The 14,849-nt window shown below is 38.5% G+C and overlaps 1 protein-coding gene across 1 annotated transcript in view; it reads right to left on the reverse strand.

Moving 5' to 3' along the window:
• The window catches only part of LOC114530769 (S phase cyclin A-associated protein in the endoplasmic reticulum-like), a 44,338-nt gene that overhangs the window by 24,917 nt on the left and 4,572 nt on the right, over positions 1–14,849 (reverse strand). Inside the window, exons 3-4 of the mRNA XM_028552389.1 lie at positions 13,574–13,836; positions 12,730–12,830 (exon numbers count right to left, since the gene is read on the reverse strand). Coding sequence (XP_028408190.1) covers positions 12,730–12,830; positions 13,574–13,836 — 364 coding nt within the window. The remainder of the gene's footprint in view (positions 1–12,729; positions 12,831–13,573; positions 13,837–14,849) is intronic.

Consider the following 14,849-nt stretch of genomic DNA (forward strand, 5'->3'; position numbering starts at 1 on the left):
TTCTAACAAAGGCTTGATTTCAATAGAGGGTACTTTTTTCTGACTCACCCTGTAGTTGAATACGACTGGAATTTGGTTGGTAATATATAAATAATATAATTCAGGTATAAAACGTTTCGTATTTGCCCTAATAAATGGGAAATTTGATGAATTTGTTCTTTCAAAATGATTTATTATAGCTACATGCGGGGTTCCGTCTGTTTGTGGGGACACATACCCTGCAATAAACATGCAAATGAACACCCAGTAAACATTCAAAAGCCGGTAAATTAAAGGCGTTTGTTTACATTAGCCCGGTTATTTGGTACGCAAAGAAGCTTGAGACGATTTTGAGGTATGAAAGAAGTCTTCATGACCCCAAACAAGCACGTTGCTTGGTTGCTTTATATGGTTGGGATTACTACACGACTGCCAGGATCTTGTTATATACTCATTTCAATACCCCAAAGTCATCTTATGCGCTTCTACAGGGTGTCCCAAAAAAAAGTCCCCCTATTGAAATGAAGCCTTTGTTGATTTGAATGCATGATCAACGCAGTAGTGTGTAAATAGCATAGTTATTAGGTTGAGGCATTCAAATAAAGCGTCTTGCTTTCAATTGGGTTTATCATAATATTAAAGCAATCAGATTCTAACAAAGGCTTGATTTCAATAGAAGGGACTTTTTTTTGGGACACCCTGTATAATATCAGCTAAGCGCGCTAGTCAAATGATATATATTTAATTCTCACTTAATTATCCATTGTTTGTTTTTCATTCCACTCGACAAAAACACGACGCTTAAACAAGGTCTAAGTATTTTGACCTTAAATTATACATTTGTGTTGACCTTACGTATTGCGCAATAGTTCCTATATCAAATAGGAAAGCCTATGGCGTCTCCGCCAACTGATCCCCAAAATGTAACGTTTTAATAATAATCTACAAAATCCGTCATTGCTCAATCTTTACAGGCCTTAATGATAATCATGGGTGTGTACCAAATAACGCTTCCATCGTTTTCTGTAGTGATAAATCTCCCGAAATACGCTGAATCTAAATCCTCCACGCGCTGATGCGTTGAAGCCTCGTACCACCGTTTGAATTCATCAAATGATTGATATCGAGATGGCCAGTTGTCGATTCTGTCGATTGCAACATCGTTAAATAAACCAGCGGCTTTGATGGAATTACGATAGCCCTCTTGAGTTAAAGGATAGAAGTCCTTGATATCGTTTTCAACATCATTTAACATCATCTTCTCAGTACACCACATGGCAAACTTTCCTCCAGACTTTAAACACTTATACGCTTTCTGTAGGTAAATCTTTTTCTGGTCATTAGGAACCCAATGGAACACAGAGGTACAGACATGAACATCGTAATACGGTTGATCATCGTGTGGAAACCCAGCAACACTATCCCCAACATGAAAATGTAGATTACTGCATTCTTTATATTTTTCCACTGCGATTTTAATTCTAGTAGCATCAGGATCAACACCAACCGCCTCGCCGTCATGGCCAACGATATCAGCGATGTATTTAGTGAGTATGCCTGTTCCACAGCCCATATCAAGGACTTTGTCTCCCTTGGAAAGGTTTAATTCGCGGATAAATTTACTACCGGCTATAGTTTGTGATTTGGACAGCTGATCGTAGGCTACAGCGTCTGCCTCCATCTTTCCTCTCCACAGACGTGTATATTTTGTACGAAACAATAAAGTAATGCCTGATTAACACGTTGTAAGCGATGCTTTAGCAACTATTAAACAGTTATTGTAACCGAGGCTGCCACGAGCAATATAGTCGAAGGTCAAACGTGAGATGGTTATACAAGACAGTTTATCCGAGTTACGGCACGGAGGCTTGTTGTTGCAACAATGCCCGCGGGCATATTAAAACATAGGTCCGCTAAGCGTACATATATTGCGCAATATTTGTTTTACTCTTGTGCAGTAGGTGACACACTTATCCATGTTACATAATCAGAGTTAAACTTGATGAAAATATATTTGGAATTTATTTATTTTATTTTATTTGCAAAGTGTCATTAAATTACTTATTTTGCATAGTAAAGGCAGGAAGAGCAATCATATACCTATGACACTGAAATACACTTTATCACTTAATGACATCACTTTGTCGGAATGGAACTCGAACATTAGGGAGTCTAGTTAAGTTGTTTTTGTAAATAGTATGCAGAACTGTTATACTTAGTTTTAATGCATGTTTGATTATTGTAAATTTCCTAGTACTAATGAATTAAATTACTATTAAATGTACGTAATGGTATAAGTTTATACGCTATTTAGTTAATGGTCACAGAATTTACAGTACACGACTAAAAAATAAAAAGGAATCGAAGGACGGTGATACTTTTTTGACCACACAGGCATCGTTGTTATCGAGTTTCAAGCAAATTGTTATATACAGTAAATAGAGGGTTGAACAAGCAACTTAATAACAAATATGCTCGTGGAATGCAACACAACACTGTTTCATCAACCGAGAACAAATTAAACGTTCTTAGCTGTGTAATATATATTGCATAATTTTTCTTCACAGCGGTAATAAGATATGATTTAGGATATTTTATTATGAGCACTATTTATAATAAAATATGGACGAAGTCACAAAGCGTTAATAGGAGCAATGTACTCAATCTTTAAATGCTGTGATGTTTGTAAGTGGTATGTTCACAGTGACTTTATCATCGTCTTCTTTCTTTATGAATCTCTCAAAATACGCTGAATCTAAATCCTCCAAGTTCTGATGCGCAGAAGCTCTGTACCATTGCTTGAGGTATTCAAATTATTCGAATCGAAATGGTGTGATAATTGTCTTTATCACGACATTGTTGAATAAACCAACTGCTTGAAACAAATCACGACAGCCCTCTGCGGTTAAAGCATGGAAATCCTGAATATCTTTTTCGTTATTATTTAACATCTTCTCAGGAGTACAGATAGCAAGCTTTCCTCCAGACTTTAAACATTTATATGCTTTTTGAATGTATATCACTTTCCCGTCATTTGGAAGCCAATGGAATGCATGAGTACTGACATGAGCGTCATAATACGGTTGATCATCGTGTGGAAACCCAGCAACACTATCCCCAACATCAAAATGCAGTAAAATGCAGATTACTGCATTCTTTATATTTTTCTACTGCGATTTCAATTCTCGCAGCATCAGGGTCAACTCCAACAACCTCGCCGTCAGGGCCAACGATATCAGCGATGTATTTAGTGAGCTTGCCTGTTCCACAGCCCATATCAAGGACTTTGTCTTCCTTTGCAAGATTAAATTCGTTGATAAAATTTCCACCTTCTTCGACTTGTGATATGGACAGCTTATCGTAGGCCACCAGCCTCGTACCCAGGCGCTTTATTGGAAAACATAAAGGCTGCATTCAGCGTAATATAGAGATCTGTGGCGGAGATGTGCGAGCGCGCAGGGGTGCTTGGGGAGGACGCGATGAAGCTTCGCTTTCCCGTCGCGTCCTTCCCAAGCACCCCTGCGCGCTCGCACATCTCCGCTACAGATATCTTTATTACGCTGAATGCAGCCTTTATGTTTTCCAATAAAGCGCCTGGGTACGAGGCTGGTAGGCCACAGCGTCTACCTCCATCTTCGGTCGTTTGTTTGGAATATGTTCGTAAATCGCAATGTAACCACAAATACAATGTAAACAGCTATCGAACTTGCAACAGACAATTTATTCAAAGGTCTAGGGTATAAAATGTATAAGCTCTGGAGAACGGTAGAATGATTTTGGAATAATTAAGACTAATATGGAAATATATAAACAGATTAACAAATTATAATCTGATAAACAAATTCCCCTTGGATTTGACAGTGTTTTTATAGTAATTTACTAATATGGAAATATATAAACAGATTAACAAATTATAATCTGATAAACAAATTCCCCTTGGATTTGACAGTGTTTTTTATAATAGTTTACTCCGCTCAACTCGAACTCCTCGCTAATTTGAACAAATTTTGTTTTCCCTTTGTCAAATATATCTGGTTAACTCGAACTTTGGTTTGGAATGATTTGGTTTCGATCAGCAAACTTTAACATGTGAGAAGATAGCATTTTGACAACTGGAAACTATCGAAATAACAACAAGTTAATCGGTGTACAAGTTAATTCTTTATATTAATAACAAAAGCCTATACGCTAGTTTCCACTCAGCAAAAATCTCCTTTGTATCGGAACGGACAGGAAAATTTTCTTTGTCGGTGAGTTCTCAGGCGGCGTTTATACAAAGGAAACTTTCCTGTGCTATCCTTTTGTGAGAATTTTCCTGAGTGGAAACTAGCCTTAAGGCGTCTCCGCCAACTGATTCACAAAATGTATCGTTTTAAAAATAATTTACAAAAGCCGTGACTGCTCAATCTTTACAGGCCTTAATGATAATCATGGGTGTGTACCAAAAAACGCTTCCATCGTTTTCTGTAGTGATAAATTTCCCGAAATACGCTGAATCTAAATCCTCCACGGGCTGATGCGTTGAAGCCTTGTACCACCGTTTGAATTCATCAAATGATTGATATCGAGATGGCCAGTTGTCGATTTTGTCGATTGCAACATCGTTGAATAAACCAGCCGCTTTGATGGAATCGCGATAGCCCTCTTGAGTTAAAGCATAGAAGTCCTTGATATCGTTTTCAACATCATTTAACATCATCTTCTCAGTGCACCACATGGCAAGCTTTCCTCCAGACTTTAAACATTTATACGCTTTCTGTAGGTAAATCTTTTTCTGGTCATTAGGAACCCAATGGAACACAGAGGTACTGACATGAGCATCGTAATACGGTTGATCATCGTGTGGAAACCCAGCAACACTATCCCCGACATGAAAATGCAGATTACTGCATTCTTTATATTTTTCCACTGCGATTTTAATTCTCGCAGCATCAGGATCAACGCCAACAACCTCGCCATCAGGACCAACAATATCAGCGATGTATTTAGTGAGTATGCCTGTTCCACAGCCCATATCAAGGACTTTGTCTCCCTTGGAAAGGTTTAATTCGCGGATAAATTTACTACCGGCTATAGTTTGTGATTTGGACAGCTGATCGTAGGCTACTGCGTCTGCCTCCATCTTTCCTCTCTAGGGACGTGTTTGTTTTGTATGAAACAATAAAGTAATGCCTGGTTAAGAGGATGTAAGCGATGCTTCAGCAACTATTAAACAGTTATTGTAACCGAGGCTGCCACGAACAATATAGTCGAAGCTCAAACGTTCAGACAAAATTTGCTCAAAAACCAACAAGCTTAACCTCGGCCAGGTTACTAAGTTCAAAAACAAAATCCAAGATGGCCGCATGCACGTCAGGCAAGTATGAATATGAATGACTCAGCATGAGGTCCATTTGCGTTTACTGTTTGGCTATGTAGCCGCATGGATATAATGCTGCAAACTTAAGGCTAAATTCAATGTCGAAGTGTTTAAATATAGCCAGTAGGTGCGGTGTATGGTGGATAGCCAGTGGCCATGTATTTCATTAGTTTCTAGTTTATTATTTTATTATTATTATTGAAATTACACTTCTTCGCAATTAAAATTGAATTATGAAGTGTTTACAAGCACTATTTACATTGTAAAATTTAGGTATTTACAATATATCTAATAATGTTTACATTTATGAATATCCTAAAAATTTTGTTTATTAAACTTCACCACTGTGTTTGGGAAGAAGCTATTTTTAAAACGTTCTGTCCTACATTTGAATACTGAAAGATCATTTAAATTTCGAATGTTATGATTGTGGGAAGTCTCTCTAGTTCTCTCGTGTTCTTTTAAGGGTGAATTTTTCATGATTTTCCGCAATGTATTGATGCAGATTGCGTCACGTCTAATATCTAATCTTTCACAACCCGCCATTTCCAATACTTCGTCATAAGAGTGGCCAGGAAATATAATGCGTAACGTTCTTTTTTGAATCCTTTCCAATTCATCTGATTGATATTTGGTTAGTGAGTTATTCCAAACTTCGCAACTGTATTCCAGAATTGACCGAATAAGGGCAATATATATTTTAACAAGGTCAGCTTGTAAGATGCCACCGCGTCGTAGTATTCTAATTATATGCAGACGTTTTGATGCTTTTGCAATAATAGATCGAATATGTGCGTCCTGTTTCAAATTGTTTTGGATAATGAGGCCTAATACCTTGTGGGATTCGACTATTTCCAATTGGTGGGAAAGAGAAGTCAGAAAAGTCACAGTCGACGCGGCTCATGTAAACTCACAAGAAAGACCTTTGGACATGGCTATCCTGAATCGTTTCTCGTCGTGCTTTAAGCTAAAACGCGCGTTAGCTTTAGCGACTAAGTACGTCAATATACTCCGAACCAGAGCATCCCAGAAAAGAGAAGGTCAAGAGCCAGATGTCCATGGAATTTGTCTACGTCTGGTAGAGCATATTCTCACAAAAAATATTCAACAGCATCATTTCCACGAAGAAATGACCGTCTTACAGAGTCTAAAAGACGGACAGTTTACAAATAACGTAGAAACTAGGAAAAGAAACCAGACGCTTAAGCACTTCAGTTCACTACACCGCCGCCGTTCGTAGACCAACAAGCATTATTCGAGTTGAAGTAAATGTGTGAAGTGTCGCAAACAACGAGGTACGACTGACACCCAAAAGATGGCCGATCTCCCATTTGACCGCATGAAAGAAACCGCCCCATTCACCTATGTCGAAGTAGACGCCTTTGGCCCCTGGCATATCAGAGAAGGCGGAAAGAGTGTAAAAAGATACGGAATTATATTCACCTGTATGGCCTCACGAGCTATACACCTGGAAACGTTGAACTCTATGGACACGGACAGTTTTATTTGTGCATTAAGACGGTTCATAAGTAGACGCGGAAACGTCCGACAGCTCAGATCGGATAGAGGAACGAACTTCATCGGAGCAAAAGGAGAGTTGGCGCAAACATGGAACGAGATGAACCAAGACCACGTCCGGCGATTGGATTATGGATGTTCCCCACTCCTCGCATATGGGAGGTGTGTGGGAACGACAGATAAGGACAGTCAGATCAGTCATCTCAGCTATCATGACTGAACTCGGCGATTAACTCGACGACGAGACCCTACGCACACTCTTCGCAGAAACAGAGAATGTATGTATGTATGTATGTAAAACCTTCTTTAATGACGCTAGCCTTATCAACAAAAGTTGGTTTCCATAAGGGGCGTCCAAAACACAATAGAACATTTACAAAAGATAATAATATATCTACATAGCTATTTACAAAAGAGAAATATATAAGTAAGAAAATAGATTAAGTTGGTGTGATCCGGCCGTATGCTAAGATCTGTACATGATTGAATCTTAATTCTATTTAACAATTCATTTGCTTTACAATATTTTTGAAAGAATAAATAGATTGCGCTTCCTTAGCTTCTTGCGAAAGATTATTCCAAAGTTTAGCACCACTGTACTTAAAACTTTTTTTCAGAAATTCTCGTCTCGGTTTTGGAAGAGCCAAATCAATGTGACAGTTTCTGAGGTCATAATTATTTTGCAAAAGATTCCTCCTGATGAATAATTCTTTCAAATTAGGTGCGGTATAATCATTCAAAATTTTATATAATAATGCTGCCTTGGTCATACTTCGTCTGGAATCTAAATTTTCCCAGTCAAGTGCCCGAAGAATATCTGCAGACCTAATTTCATAGCTAGCGCCGGCTATTATTCGAGCTGCCCGATTTTGAAATTTTTGCAGCTTATCTTTCAATGTCTTGTTGCAGGTATCCCAAAGGGGAGAGCAATAATCGAAATAAGGTTGTATCAAAGCTTTATTAATCGATTGCAACATGTTTCCAGGAACATAAGGCTTGACGCGTTTTAACGTTCCTATACCTGCCCCTACTTTTTTGCAAATCGTTTCAATGTGTTCTTCCCAACTTAATGTTTCATCAAGGGTAACGCCCAGACAAGAGATTGAATATACTCTGGGAATAGGTTTGCTATTTAGCATTACAGGAATATCATCATTGATCTTAAGAAGATTATGCTTTGATCCAACGTACATAAATTTAGTTTTGGTTGAATGGTGCTGTAATTTGTTACTTTTTAGCCACTGGCTGATTTTATTCAAATCGCTATTTAACTTGGAGATAAGTTCTGCTGAATCCTTTGCTGTTGAAAACATCTGCGTATCATCAGCATATAAGCACGGGGTGGTGTTATCGAGACAATCTGGGAGATCGTTAATGTAAAGTAAAAACAATAATGGTCCTAAGATGGATCCCTGAGGAACCCCACAGACTATCTTTTTTGGCGTTGATATCGTGCCGTTGACAAAACATACTTGTTCCCTATCAGAAATATAAGATTCAAACCACTTCAATTCAATATTTGAAACTCCAAATTGATCTTTCATTTTGTGCAATAAGATATTGTGATTAATTGAATCAAAAGCTTTCCTAATATCAAGAAAAACTACACCATTCAAGTCGCCATTATCTATATTTTCGTACCATGCTTCACACATTTGAATAAGTGCAGTCAAAGTCGAATTCTTTGGGCGGAATCCAGATTGATACTTAGAAAGCAAAGAGTTCTCACTCAAAAATTCATACAATTGGTTGAAAACAGAACGCTCAAAAATTTTGCTAATAATTGGTAAAATTGAAATTGGGCGATAATTTTCGCGCTTTTGTCTGTCTTCAGATTTAAAAATCGGTAGAACCCAAGCTTTTTTCCATTCGTCTACATAGATTCCAGTTCTAATCGAGAGGTTAAATATCCAGTTAATGATGGGCTAATTACTTCAGCTGAAATTTTGAGTGCCCTTGCTGGAATAGTATCAATGCCTGTCGATTTTGATGTTTTAAGTCTATATAACTGAAGGAATACATCATGCACATTAATTTCTGAAAATCTAAATTGTATATCTGATTGGGAATTGACATTTTCTGACCAACTTGGGTCCAAGGAATTATTCTCAATTTCGGCGGCTAATTTAGCCCCAATACTCACGAAGTGTTCGTTAAAGGACTCTGCCATTTTTATATCGTCAGAAATAATATTTTCGTCTATTTTTAACTGGGAAATATTGTTCGCTCTATTATTTTTCCCCAGAAGTTCGTTAATTAGCTTCCAGCTTTGTTTAGGGTCTTTTGCCAGAGCACAATCTTCAATTTTTTTGCAGAAAAAGTTTTTTTTTGCCTTATACATTTCTGAGTGAACTTTATTGCGAGTTTCTTTGTACTTAGCCCAGTGGATTTGAGATTTAAATTTTACAGCCCTCTTTTTATGAAAATCTCTCATTCGCATTAGCTTTTTAATATTTGGAGTAATCCAAGGGAGGGAATTGCCCCGAACCCTCATGCGTCTTAACGGTGCATGCAGATCGAGTACTTGCAAGTAATAGGACCTCCATATTCGATAGCAAGTGTTTGGATCGTCATGCTGTGCCACATTTTCCCAGGGTATCTGGGAGAGATCATTAAGGAAATCAGTAGCATTAAAATTTTTAAAATTTCGAGCATATGTTACGTTTTGTCGAGAATTAAAAGCGCAATGTTTCCTAACAGCAAAAATTAAACTGTGATCTGATATACCTAGATGGATAACTCCTGATTTTGCAAAATTTTGCTTCTTATTCGTGATAAACAGATCGATCAGGGTAGCTGTCGTTTTCGTTACCCTTGTAGGCTCTTTAATTAGTTGATCAAATTGGTAAAGAGACAATAAAAATTGTAATCTACGCGTGTGGGGATCAGGAGGAGATTTGCTGATGTCACAATTTAAATCACCTAAAAGTATTAGTTCTTTGTTCTCTAAGTCGCATTTGCTAAAAAAACTTCAAAGTCGTCGAATACCTGTACATCTGAATTGGGAGGTCTATACCATGTACTTACTAGAATCGACTTACTACATGGTCTACTGATTTCTATGCATATCATTTCTAGTGAACATGTTAGCAAGTCCTTTCGTTCGGTAAAGGGTATGGTGTCACGGACATACAAAAGTACACCGCCTCCGTACCTATTACGATCTTTTCGAATTAGGTGATATCCGACAAGGCTAATCTCATTCTCCGAAAATGAATCATCAATTTTAGTCTCATTAATTGCTAGAATATCTAAGGGCTTATTCTGCATAATAATTCGAAGCTCATCAATATGCTTTGGAAGACTGTTGATGTTTAAACATGCAATTTTTATACCCTTCAAGCTATTTAATTCATTTAATATTGACTTATCTGATTTGTTACTCATCTGATGGCATGGTTCAGAACCCGGATCACACCTTGTTGAAGTTAACATAGTATTGTTCGAGATGTCCCTGCGAGAATCGCTTTCAGCAGGTCCCCTACTTGGTTGAGAGTCGACGTACGAAAATCCTCACCAGAACGGCTACGTGGTCTTGAATGATGTTCTCCTCTTAGAAATTTAATAAAGTGAGTGGCTAAAAATGCTGAACCTTTACCATTAAGGTGCAAATTACTCCCGTTTAGACATGTATTATCTATAGAGGAGTTGTCTATAAAAGCGACCTTATGCTTGGCAGATATTTCTTTGAGTTTGTTGTTGAGTTAACTCTCGTCCATTAACGGCAGATGTCTCCGACCCGGACAGTCCAGAACCTATTACACCTATACAACTACTTACGCTGAAACACGGACAGTTTTAGAGGTGGTAACCTCCACGACAGTTGAGCCGACCTGATGTCTACAGCCGTAAGAGATGGAAGCGTGTCCAATTCTTAGCAAATCTATTCTGGAAGAGGTGGAGACGCGAGTACCTTCAAAGCTTGCAAGCCAGAAAGAAGTGGCAAAATCATAAACGGAACCTGAAGGTTGGTGATATCGTTGTCGACAAAGACGAAGACCTTTCGAGAAATCAATGGCCGTTAGATAGGTTTATCAATTTTCGAAGGGAAAAGCAAGGGCAGCGTTATAACTACATAATTTAAATTTGCATGTAATTTATCACTTAGTCTGCAGATGTTTTAAGTTAAGATAAAACGTCACAATTACTTTTAAACTAAGTAACTAAGCTTGTAGGTACACCACGTAAGTATTTAATACTGCAAAGCTTTCGGTCCGTTAACCCGGGCCTTCATCAGTGCAATTACCTGAATACACATTCACACGTCACTTAAATATCACTTTAGTCGTGATTTGTTAGCTCGCGCCATTAATTTGCTAACGTGATATTTAAGTGACGTGTGAATGTGCATTCAGGTAATTGCACTGATGAAGGCCCGGGTTAACGGACCGAAAGCTTTGCAGTATTAAATACTTACGTGGTGTACCTACAAGCTTAGTTACTTATCGATTGTCACCATGCAAACATACAAGAATATTACTTTTAAACTGTTCAAATTGTTTTTTTCAGTTTTATGGCTCTATCAAAAGCCCTATGTTGCAAGTGTAAACGGGCATTACATGAACTGCTTCCCACAATTCATTTAGGATGAGAGAGAATCAGTTGGGCAACTCCTACGGATTATGATGTCAGTGCAATGGGCCTTCAGCCCGAAGAGGGCATCTTCAATAATAGTTAGTATTGTTATATCTGTCTACCACACAATATGATCGCTGAATTGGGGTGATTGTTACAATGATACAATACAATACTAAAGGAATAGTAAATGGTTTTCCGTGCAGGATTGCGTGATACTGCACGCGGGAAATTGCGAAACTTTCGAAAAGCGTGAAAAAGCACGTTCCCGCGGGTAGCGGTATTGTAAACTTTCCGCGCAGGATTGTCTCATACTGCACGCCTGCGAACCAACCAAATTGCGTGTTTCATTGTAGTTATTATATAAAACTTTATTTAAAACTCGATTAATCTCGGACGTCACTATACTACCCGTGTGTATGGTTAGGTGCATGCAGACGTGGCCGCGACCCTGACACTATCAGTTACTTGGATTCAGGTCCGCATCACCTTAGCATGCTTAGTTTGGACCTGACCACCCGAAGTCTGCACTTTATCACACTGAAACAACTGTTCAGTGGAGGTAACCTAGCCGTGCTTGCGTTTGAAAAGGGGTGCACCATGACCCGAAAAAAATAATTTTTCTAACTAGCGGACTGTGTACTTCTCTTGCTAGCGTTAAATACACTATGGCTTCCTTGCGTGCTCATCCCTCGCTATATCCGCTCCTTTCCAGAGTTATGAGCCCCCTCCCAGGCCCCTCGCTGCCATTGTGCCCAGTCCGCGCGCGGTTCCTACGATATTAACCTTGGTAACTGCGTAACCTCATCAAATACGAGGCTTATTGGACCCCTACCCATTGGTTAGTCCAATTGAGTATATTAGTATATATGTCCTAATGCAATACTAATATATTATTAGTATAAACGATATACTAATATAAAATAGAGGAATTAGGATGGCGTAGATGATCATCTACGGTTGCTAATACCATTTATTTCTCGTTTGAGAAAACTGCAGTAATACTAGTTGAGAATTTGTGACATGGATGGTATAAGCGGATGTATATTTTATCAGAATGCATTGCGGTCGAAAATCGTTTAAAAAAGCGAACTGGCGTCTTTTAAAGGACAGGCATAAAACAGAAAGTTATTTTCTTCGCTGTGTAAAAATTTCACGTCATTAGAAGTTTTTCTTGCCATCTTTTTTCAGTCAATCATTTTTATTGCCCGCAATGCATTCTGGTAAAATGGACATGCCGCCATCTTTTTCGTTACGGTCAATTGAGTATAGAGGAGTATTTGTAAACTGAGACAAACCTGTTTTTGCTGTCCGCTTTTTCAAATGCAGCTTGAAGTTGAATGCGGTCAATCAGCGACTGGAAGTCGTTCCTGCACTGGTCCAACATCATGATCACCTCCTGTACAAAAAAAAGAGAGATCTTATGAGTTGCATTGGGAAACAACATCACGTTTGAGATCATTATATAAGAAAAGTCTGTTCACTCCGAGTGAATCACTCGCTATTCATTTATTAACGGTCATTGGAAGATAGGCATGGTTTTACCCAAGATCAACGAACGCTTTAAACGCACCAATGGAAATTAACTTGAAAAAATTCTAGTGTATTAGAGCGTCGACAGTTCTTTATTATAAAGCCCGTTTTCCACTAGGCAAATTTATTCGCGCGAACAGACAAAAAGTAGGAAGCGATTATACTTTATCGCGGCGAATTTTTTCGCAAACCAATCACATCACTGGATTTCAGATACCGCTTCGCGTCGCGCGAATAAATTAGCCTAGTGGAAAACAGGCTTAAGGCTTCCCATTCATGCATTCTCAACTCCCCCGTTTTAGCTTTTCTTAATCATACAGCATTTGGACGAGCAGTTATCAGAGGGGGGACTGGCATATGCATGACTCACCGGGAAAACTCAGATACATATATAGGGAACACCATGCCTTTTCACTTGGAACATGAGTAACAGTTACTTAAAATTGGGCGGAAAGCCAAAGGAGCATATATATGAGGGGAAATTCCTTGGGAAATCCCTTTAAGCCAGTCCGCCACTGGCAGTTATATCGCTCCAATATAGATATTAAGTTCACTGGCGAATGGCGATGACCTATACATAAATCAGCAGCACACATGCATGCAGTATACCTGGCATTCCATGACGGATTCGTCAGACTCGCATGTTGTATAAATCTCATCAACAGCTCTCTTCAGGTTATCAAACAAGTACGACCAATATCTTGCACGTAAGTCTATTTTCTTCCTGTTTGCTGAGTTCGATCTACTTCTCGTTTGTCGAGCTTTGGCTTTCTCCTTCTCCGGAGAACCGCCATGTTTCTCCGTGTTTGACTTTTCTTTCTCTTTGTTGTCGTTCTCGTCCTTGCTTGATCGAGTATTGCGATCGCTCCTCACTTCAATAAAAGAGAGATATTGTCAAATTTTCACTGTCAAAAGCATACTCGTTTATATATAACCAAGAACAGTGTGCTGGCAGCGTCTTCTAACAACTTCCCATTAAATGTGGTGTAAAACTGCCAGGCTTCCTAAGGGAGTAAGGGACTTCATCGGGAGAGTTCATACACCTTCTCTTGGCTTCATCGGGAGAGTTCCAACATGCACCTTTTCCTGACAAATCCAGTTTGGTCGTAACTTCGAATTCTTAAGAATACTCGATTTGAATATGCTATATTTTTATACTCTAGGGCATAGACATACATATTGGCCTAAATTGAGTTTATCAGTAGAAATTTGTCATAAGTTAATTCGGAGATGCCCCAGCGCTTCGTCGGGATAAAATGTAGGCAAATCACAGTATACACATGCAGCTATAATAGTATTTAATGCTGGAAAAAAAGGGGCAATTTCAAAAAATTCCGACTCTACAACTGTGTCACTTTTCAGCTGTTTCATAGTTCATGGCGTAAACACAATATTGATTATTAGCGAACGGGAGACAGAAAGTCGACTTAATCGTCGTGAATAATAGACAATTTGCACTACTTTGACTATTGGCTACTTTTTTTATCAACAATGAATATTAGCTATAATTATAGCGATTATTTAAATAGACTATATACCTAAAGAATATCCTTATTGGTGGACATTGTAGGCAAGGATATGCACATATGAAACGATTGGGAAGAGCATACTAAAATGAGTAAAATTGCAACGTTTCATTTATAAAATGTTGTAAATTTGTTAACTGCATGAGTACATGAGTTCATGCGAAGTGTGAATTCATTCTTCGCCGTCATTTTGTTATCAACCGTCATCAACGTTATGCGCATGCCCCGTCTCAAAGTTGCGAAAAGCCTGGTGTCTTTCTATTAGCTGAGGCGAAGAATTTTGTTCCTAATATTACATCGACGATTGATTTATCACTGTATAACGGTCATTTACATAAGCTTTTAGACATCCTCATCAA

This window comes from Dendronephthya gigantea, unplaced genomic scaffold (assembly GCF_004324835.1).
Source record: "Dendronephthya gigantea isolate DGI-Jeju-01 unplaced genomic scaffold, DenGig_1.0 000065F, whole genome shotgun sequence".
Taxonomy (NCBI): Eukaryota; Metazoa; Cnidaria; class Anthozoa; order Malacalcyonacea; family Nephtheidae; genus Dendronephthya; species Dendronephthya gigantea.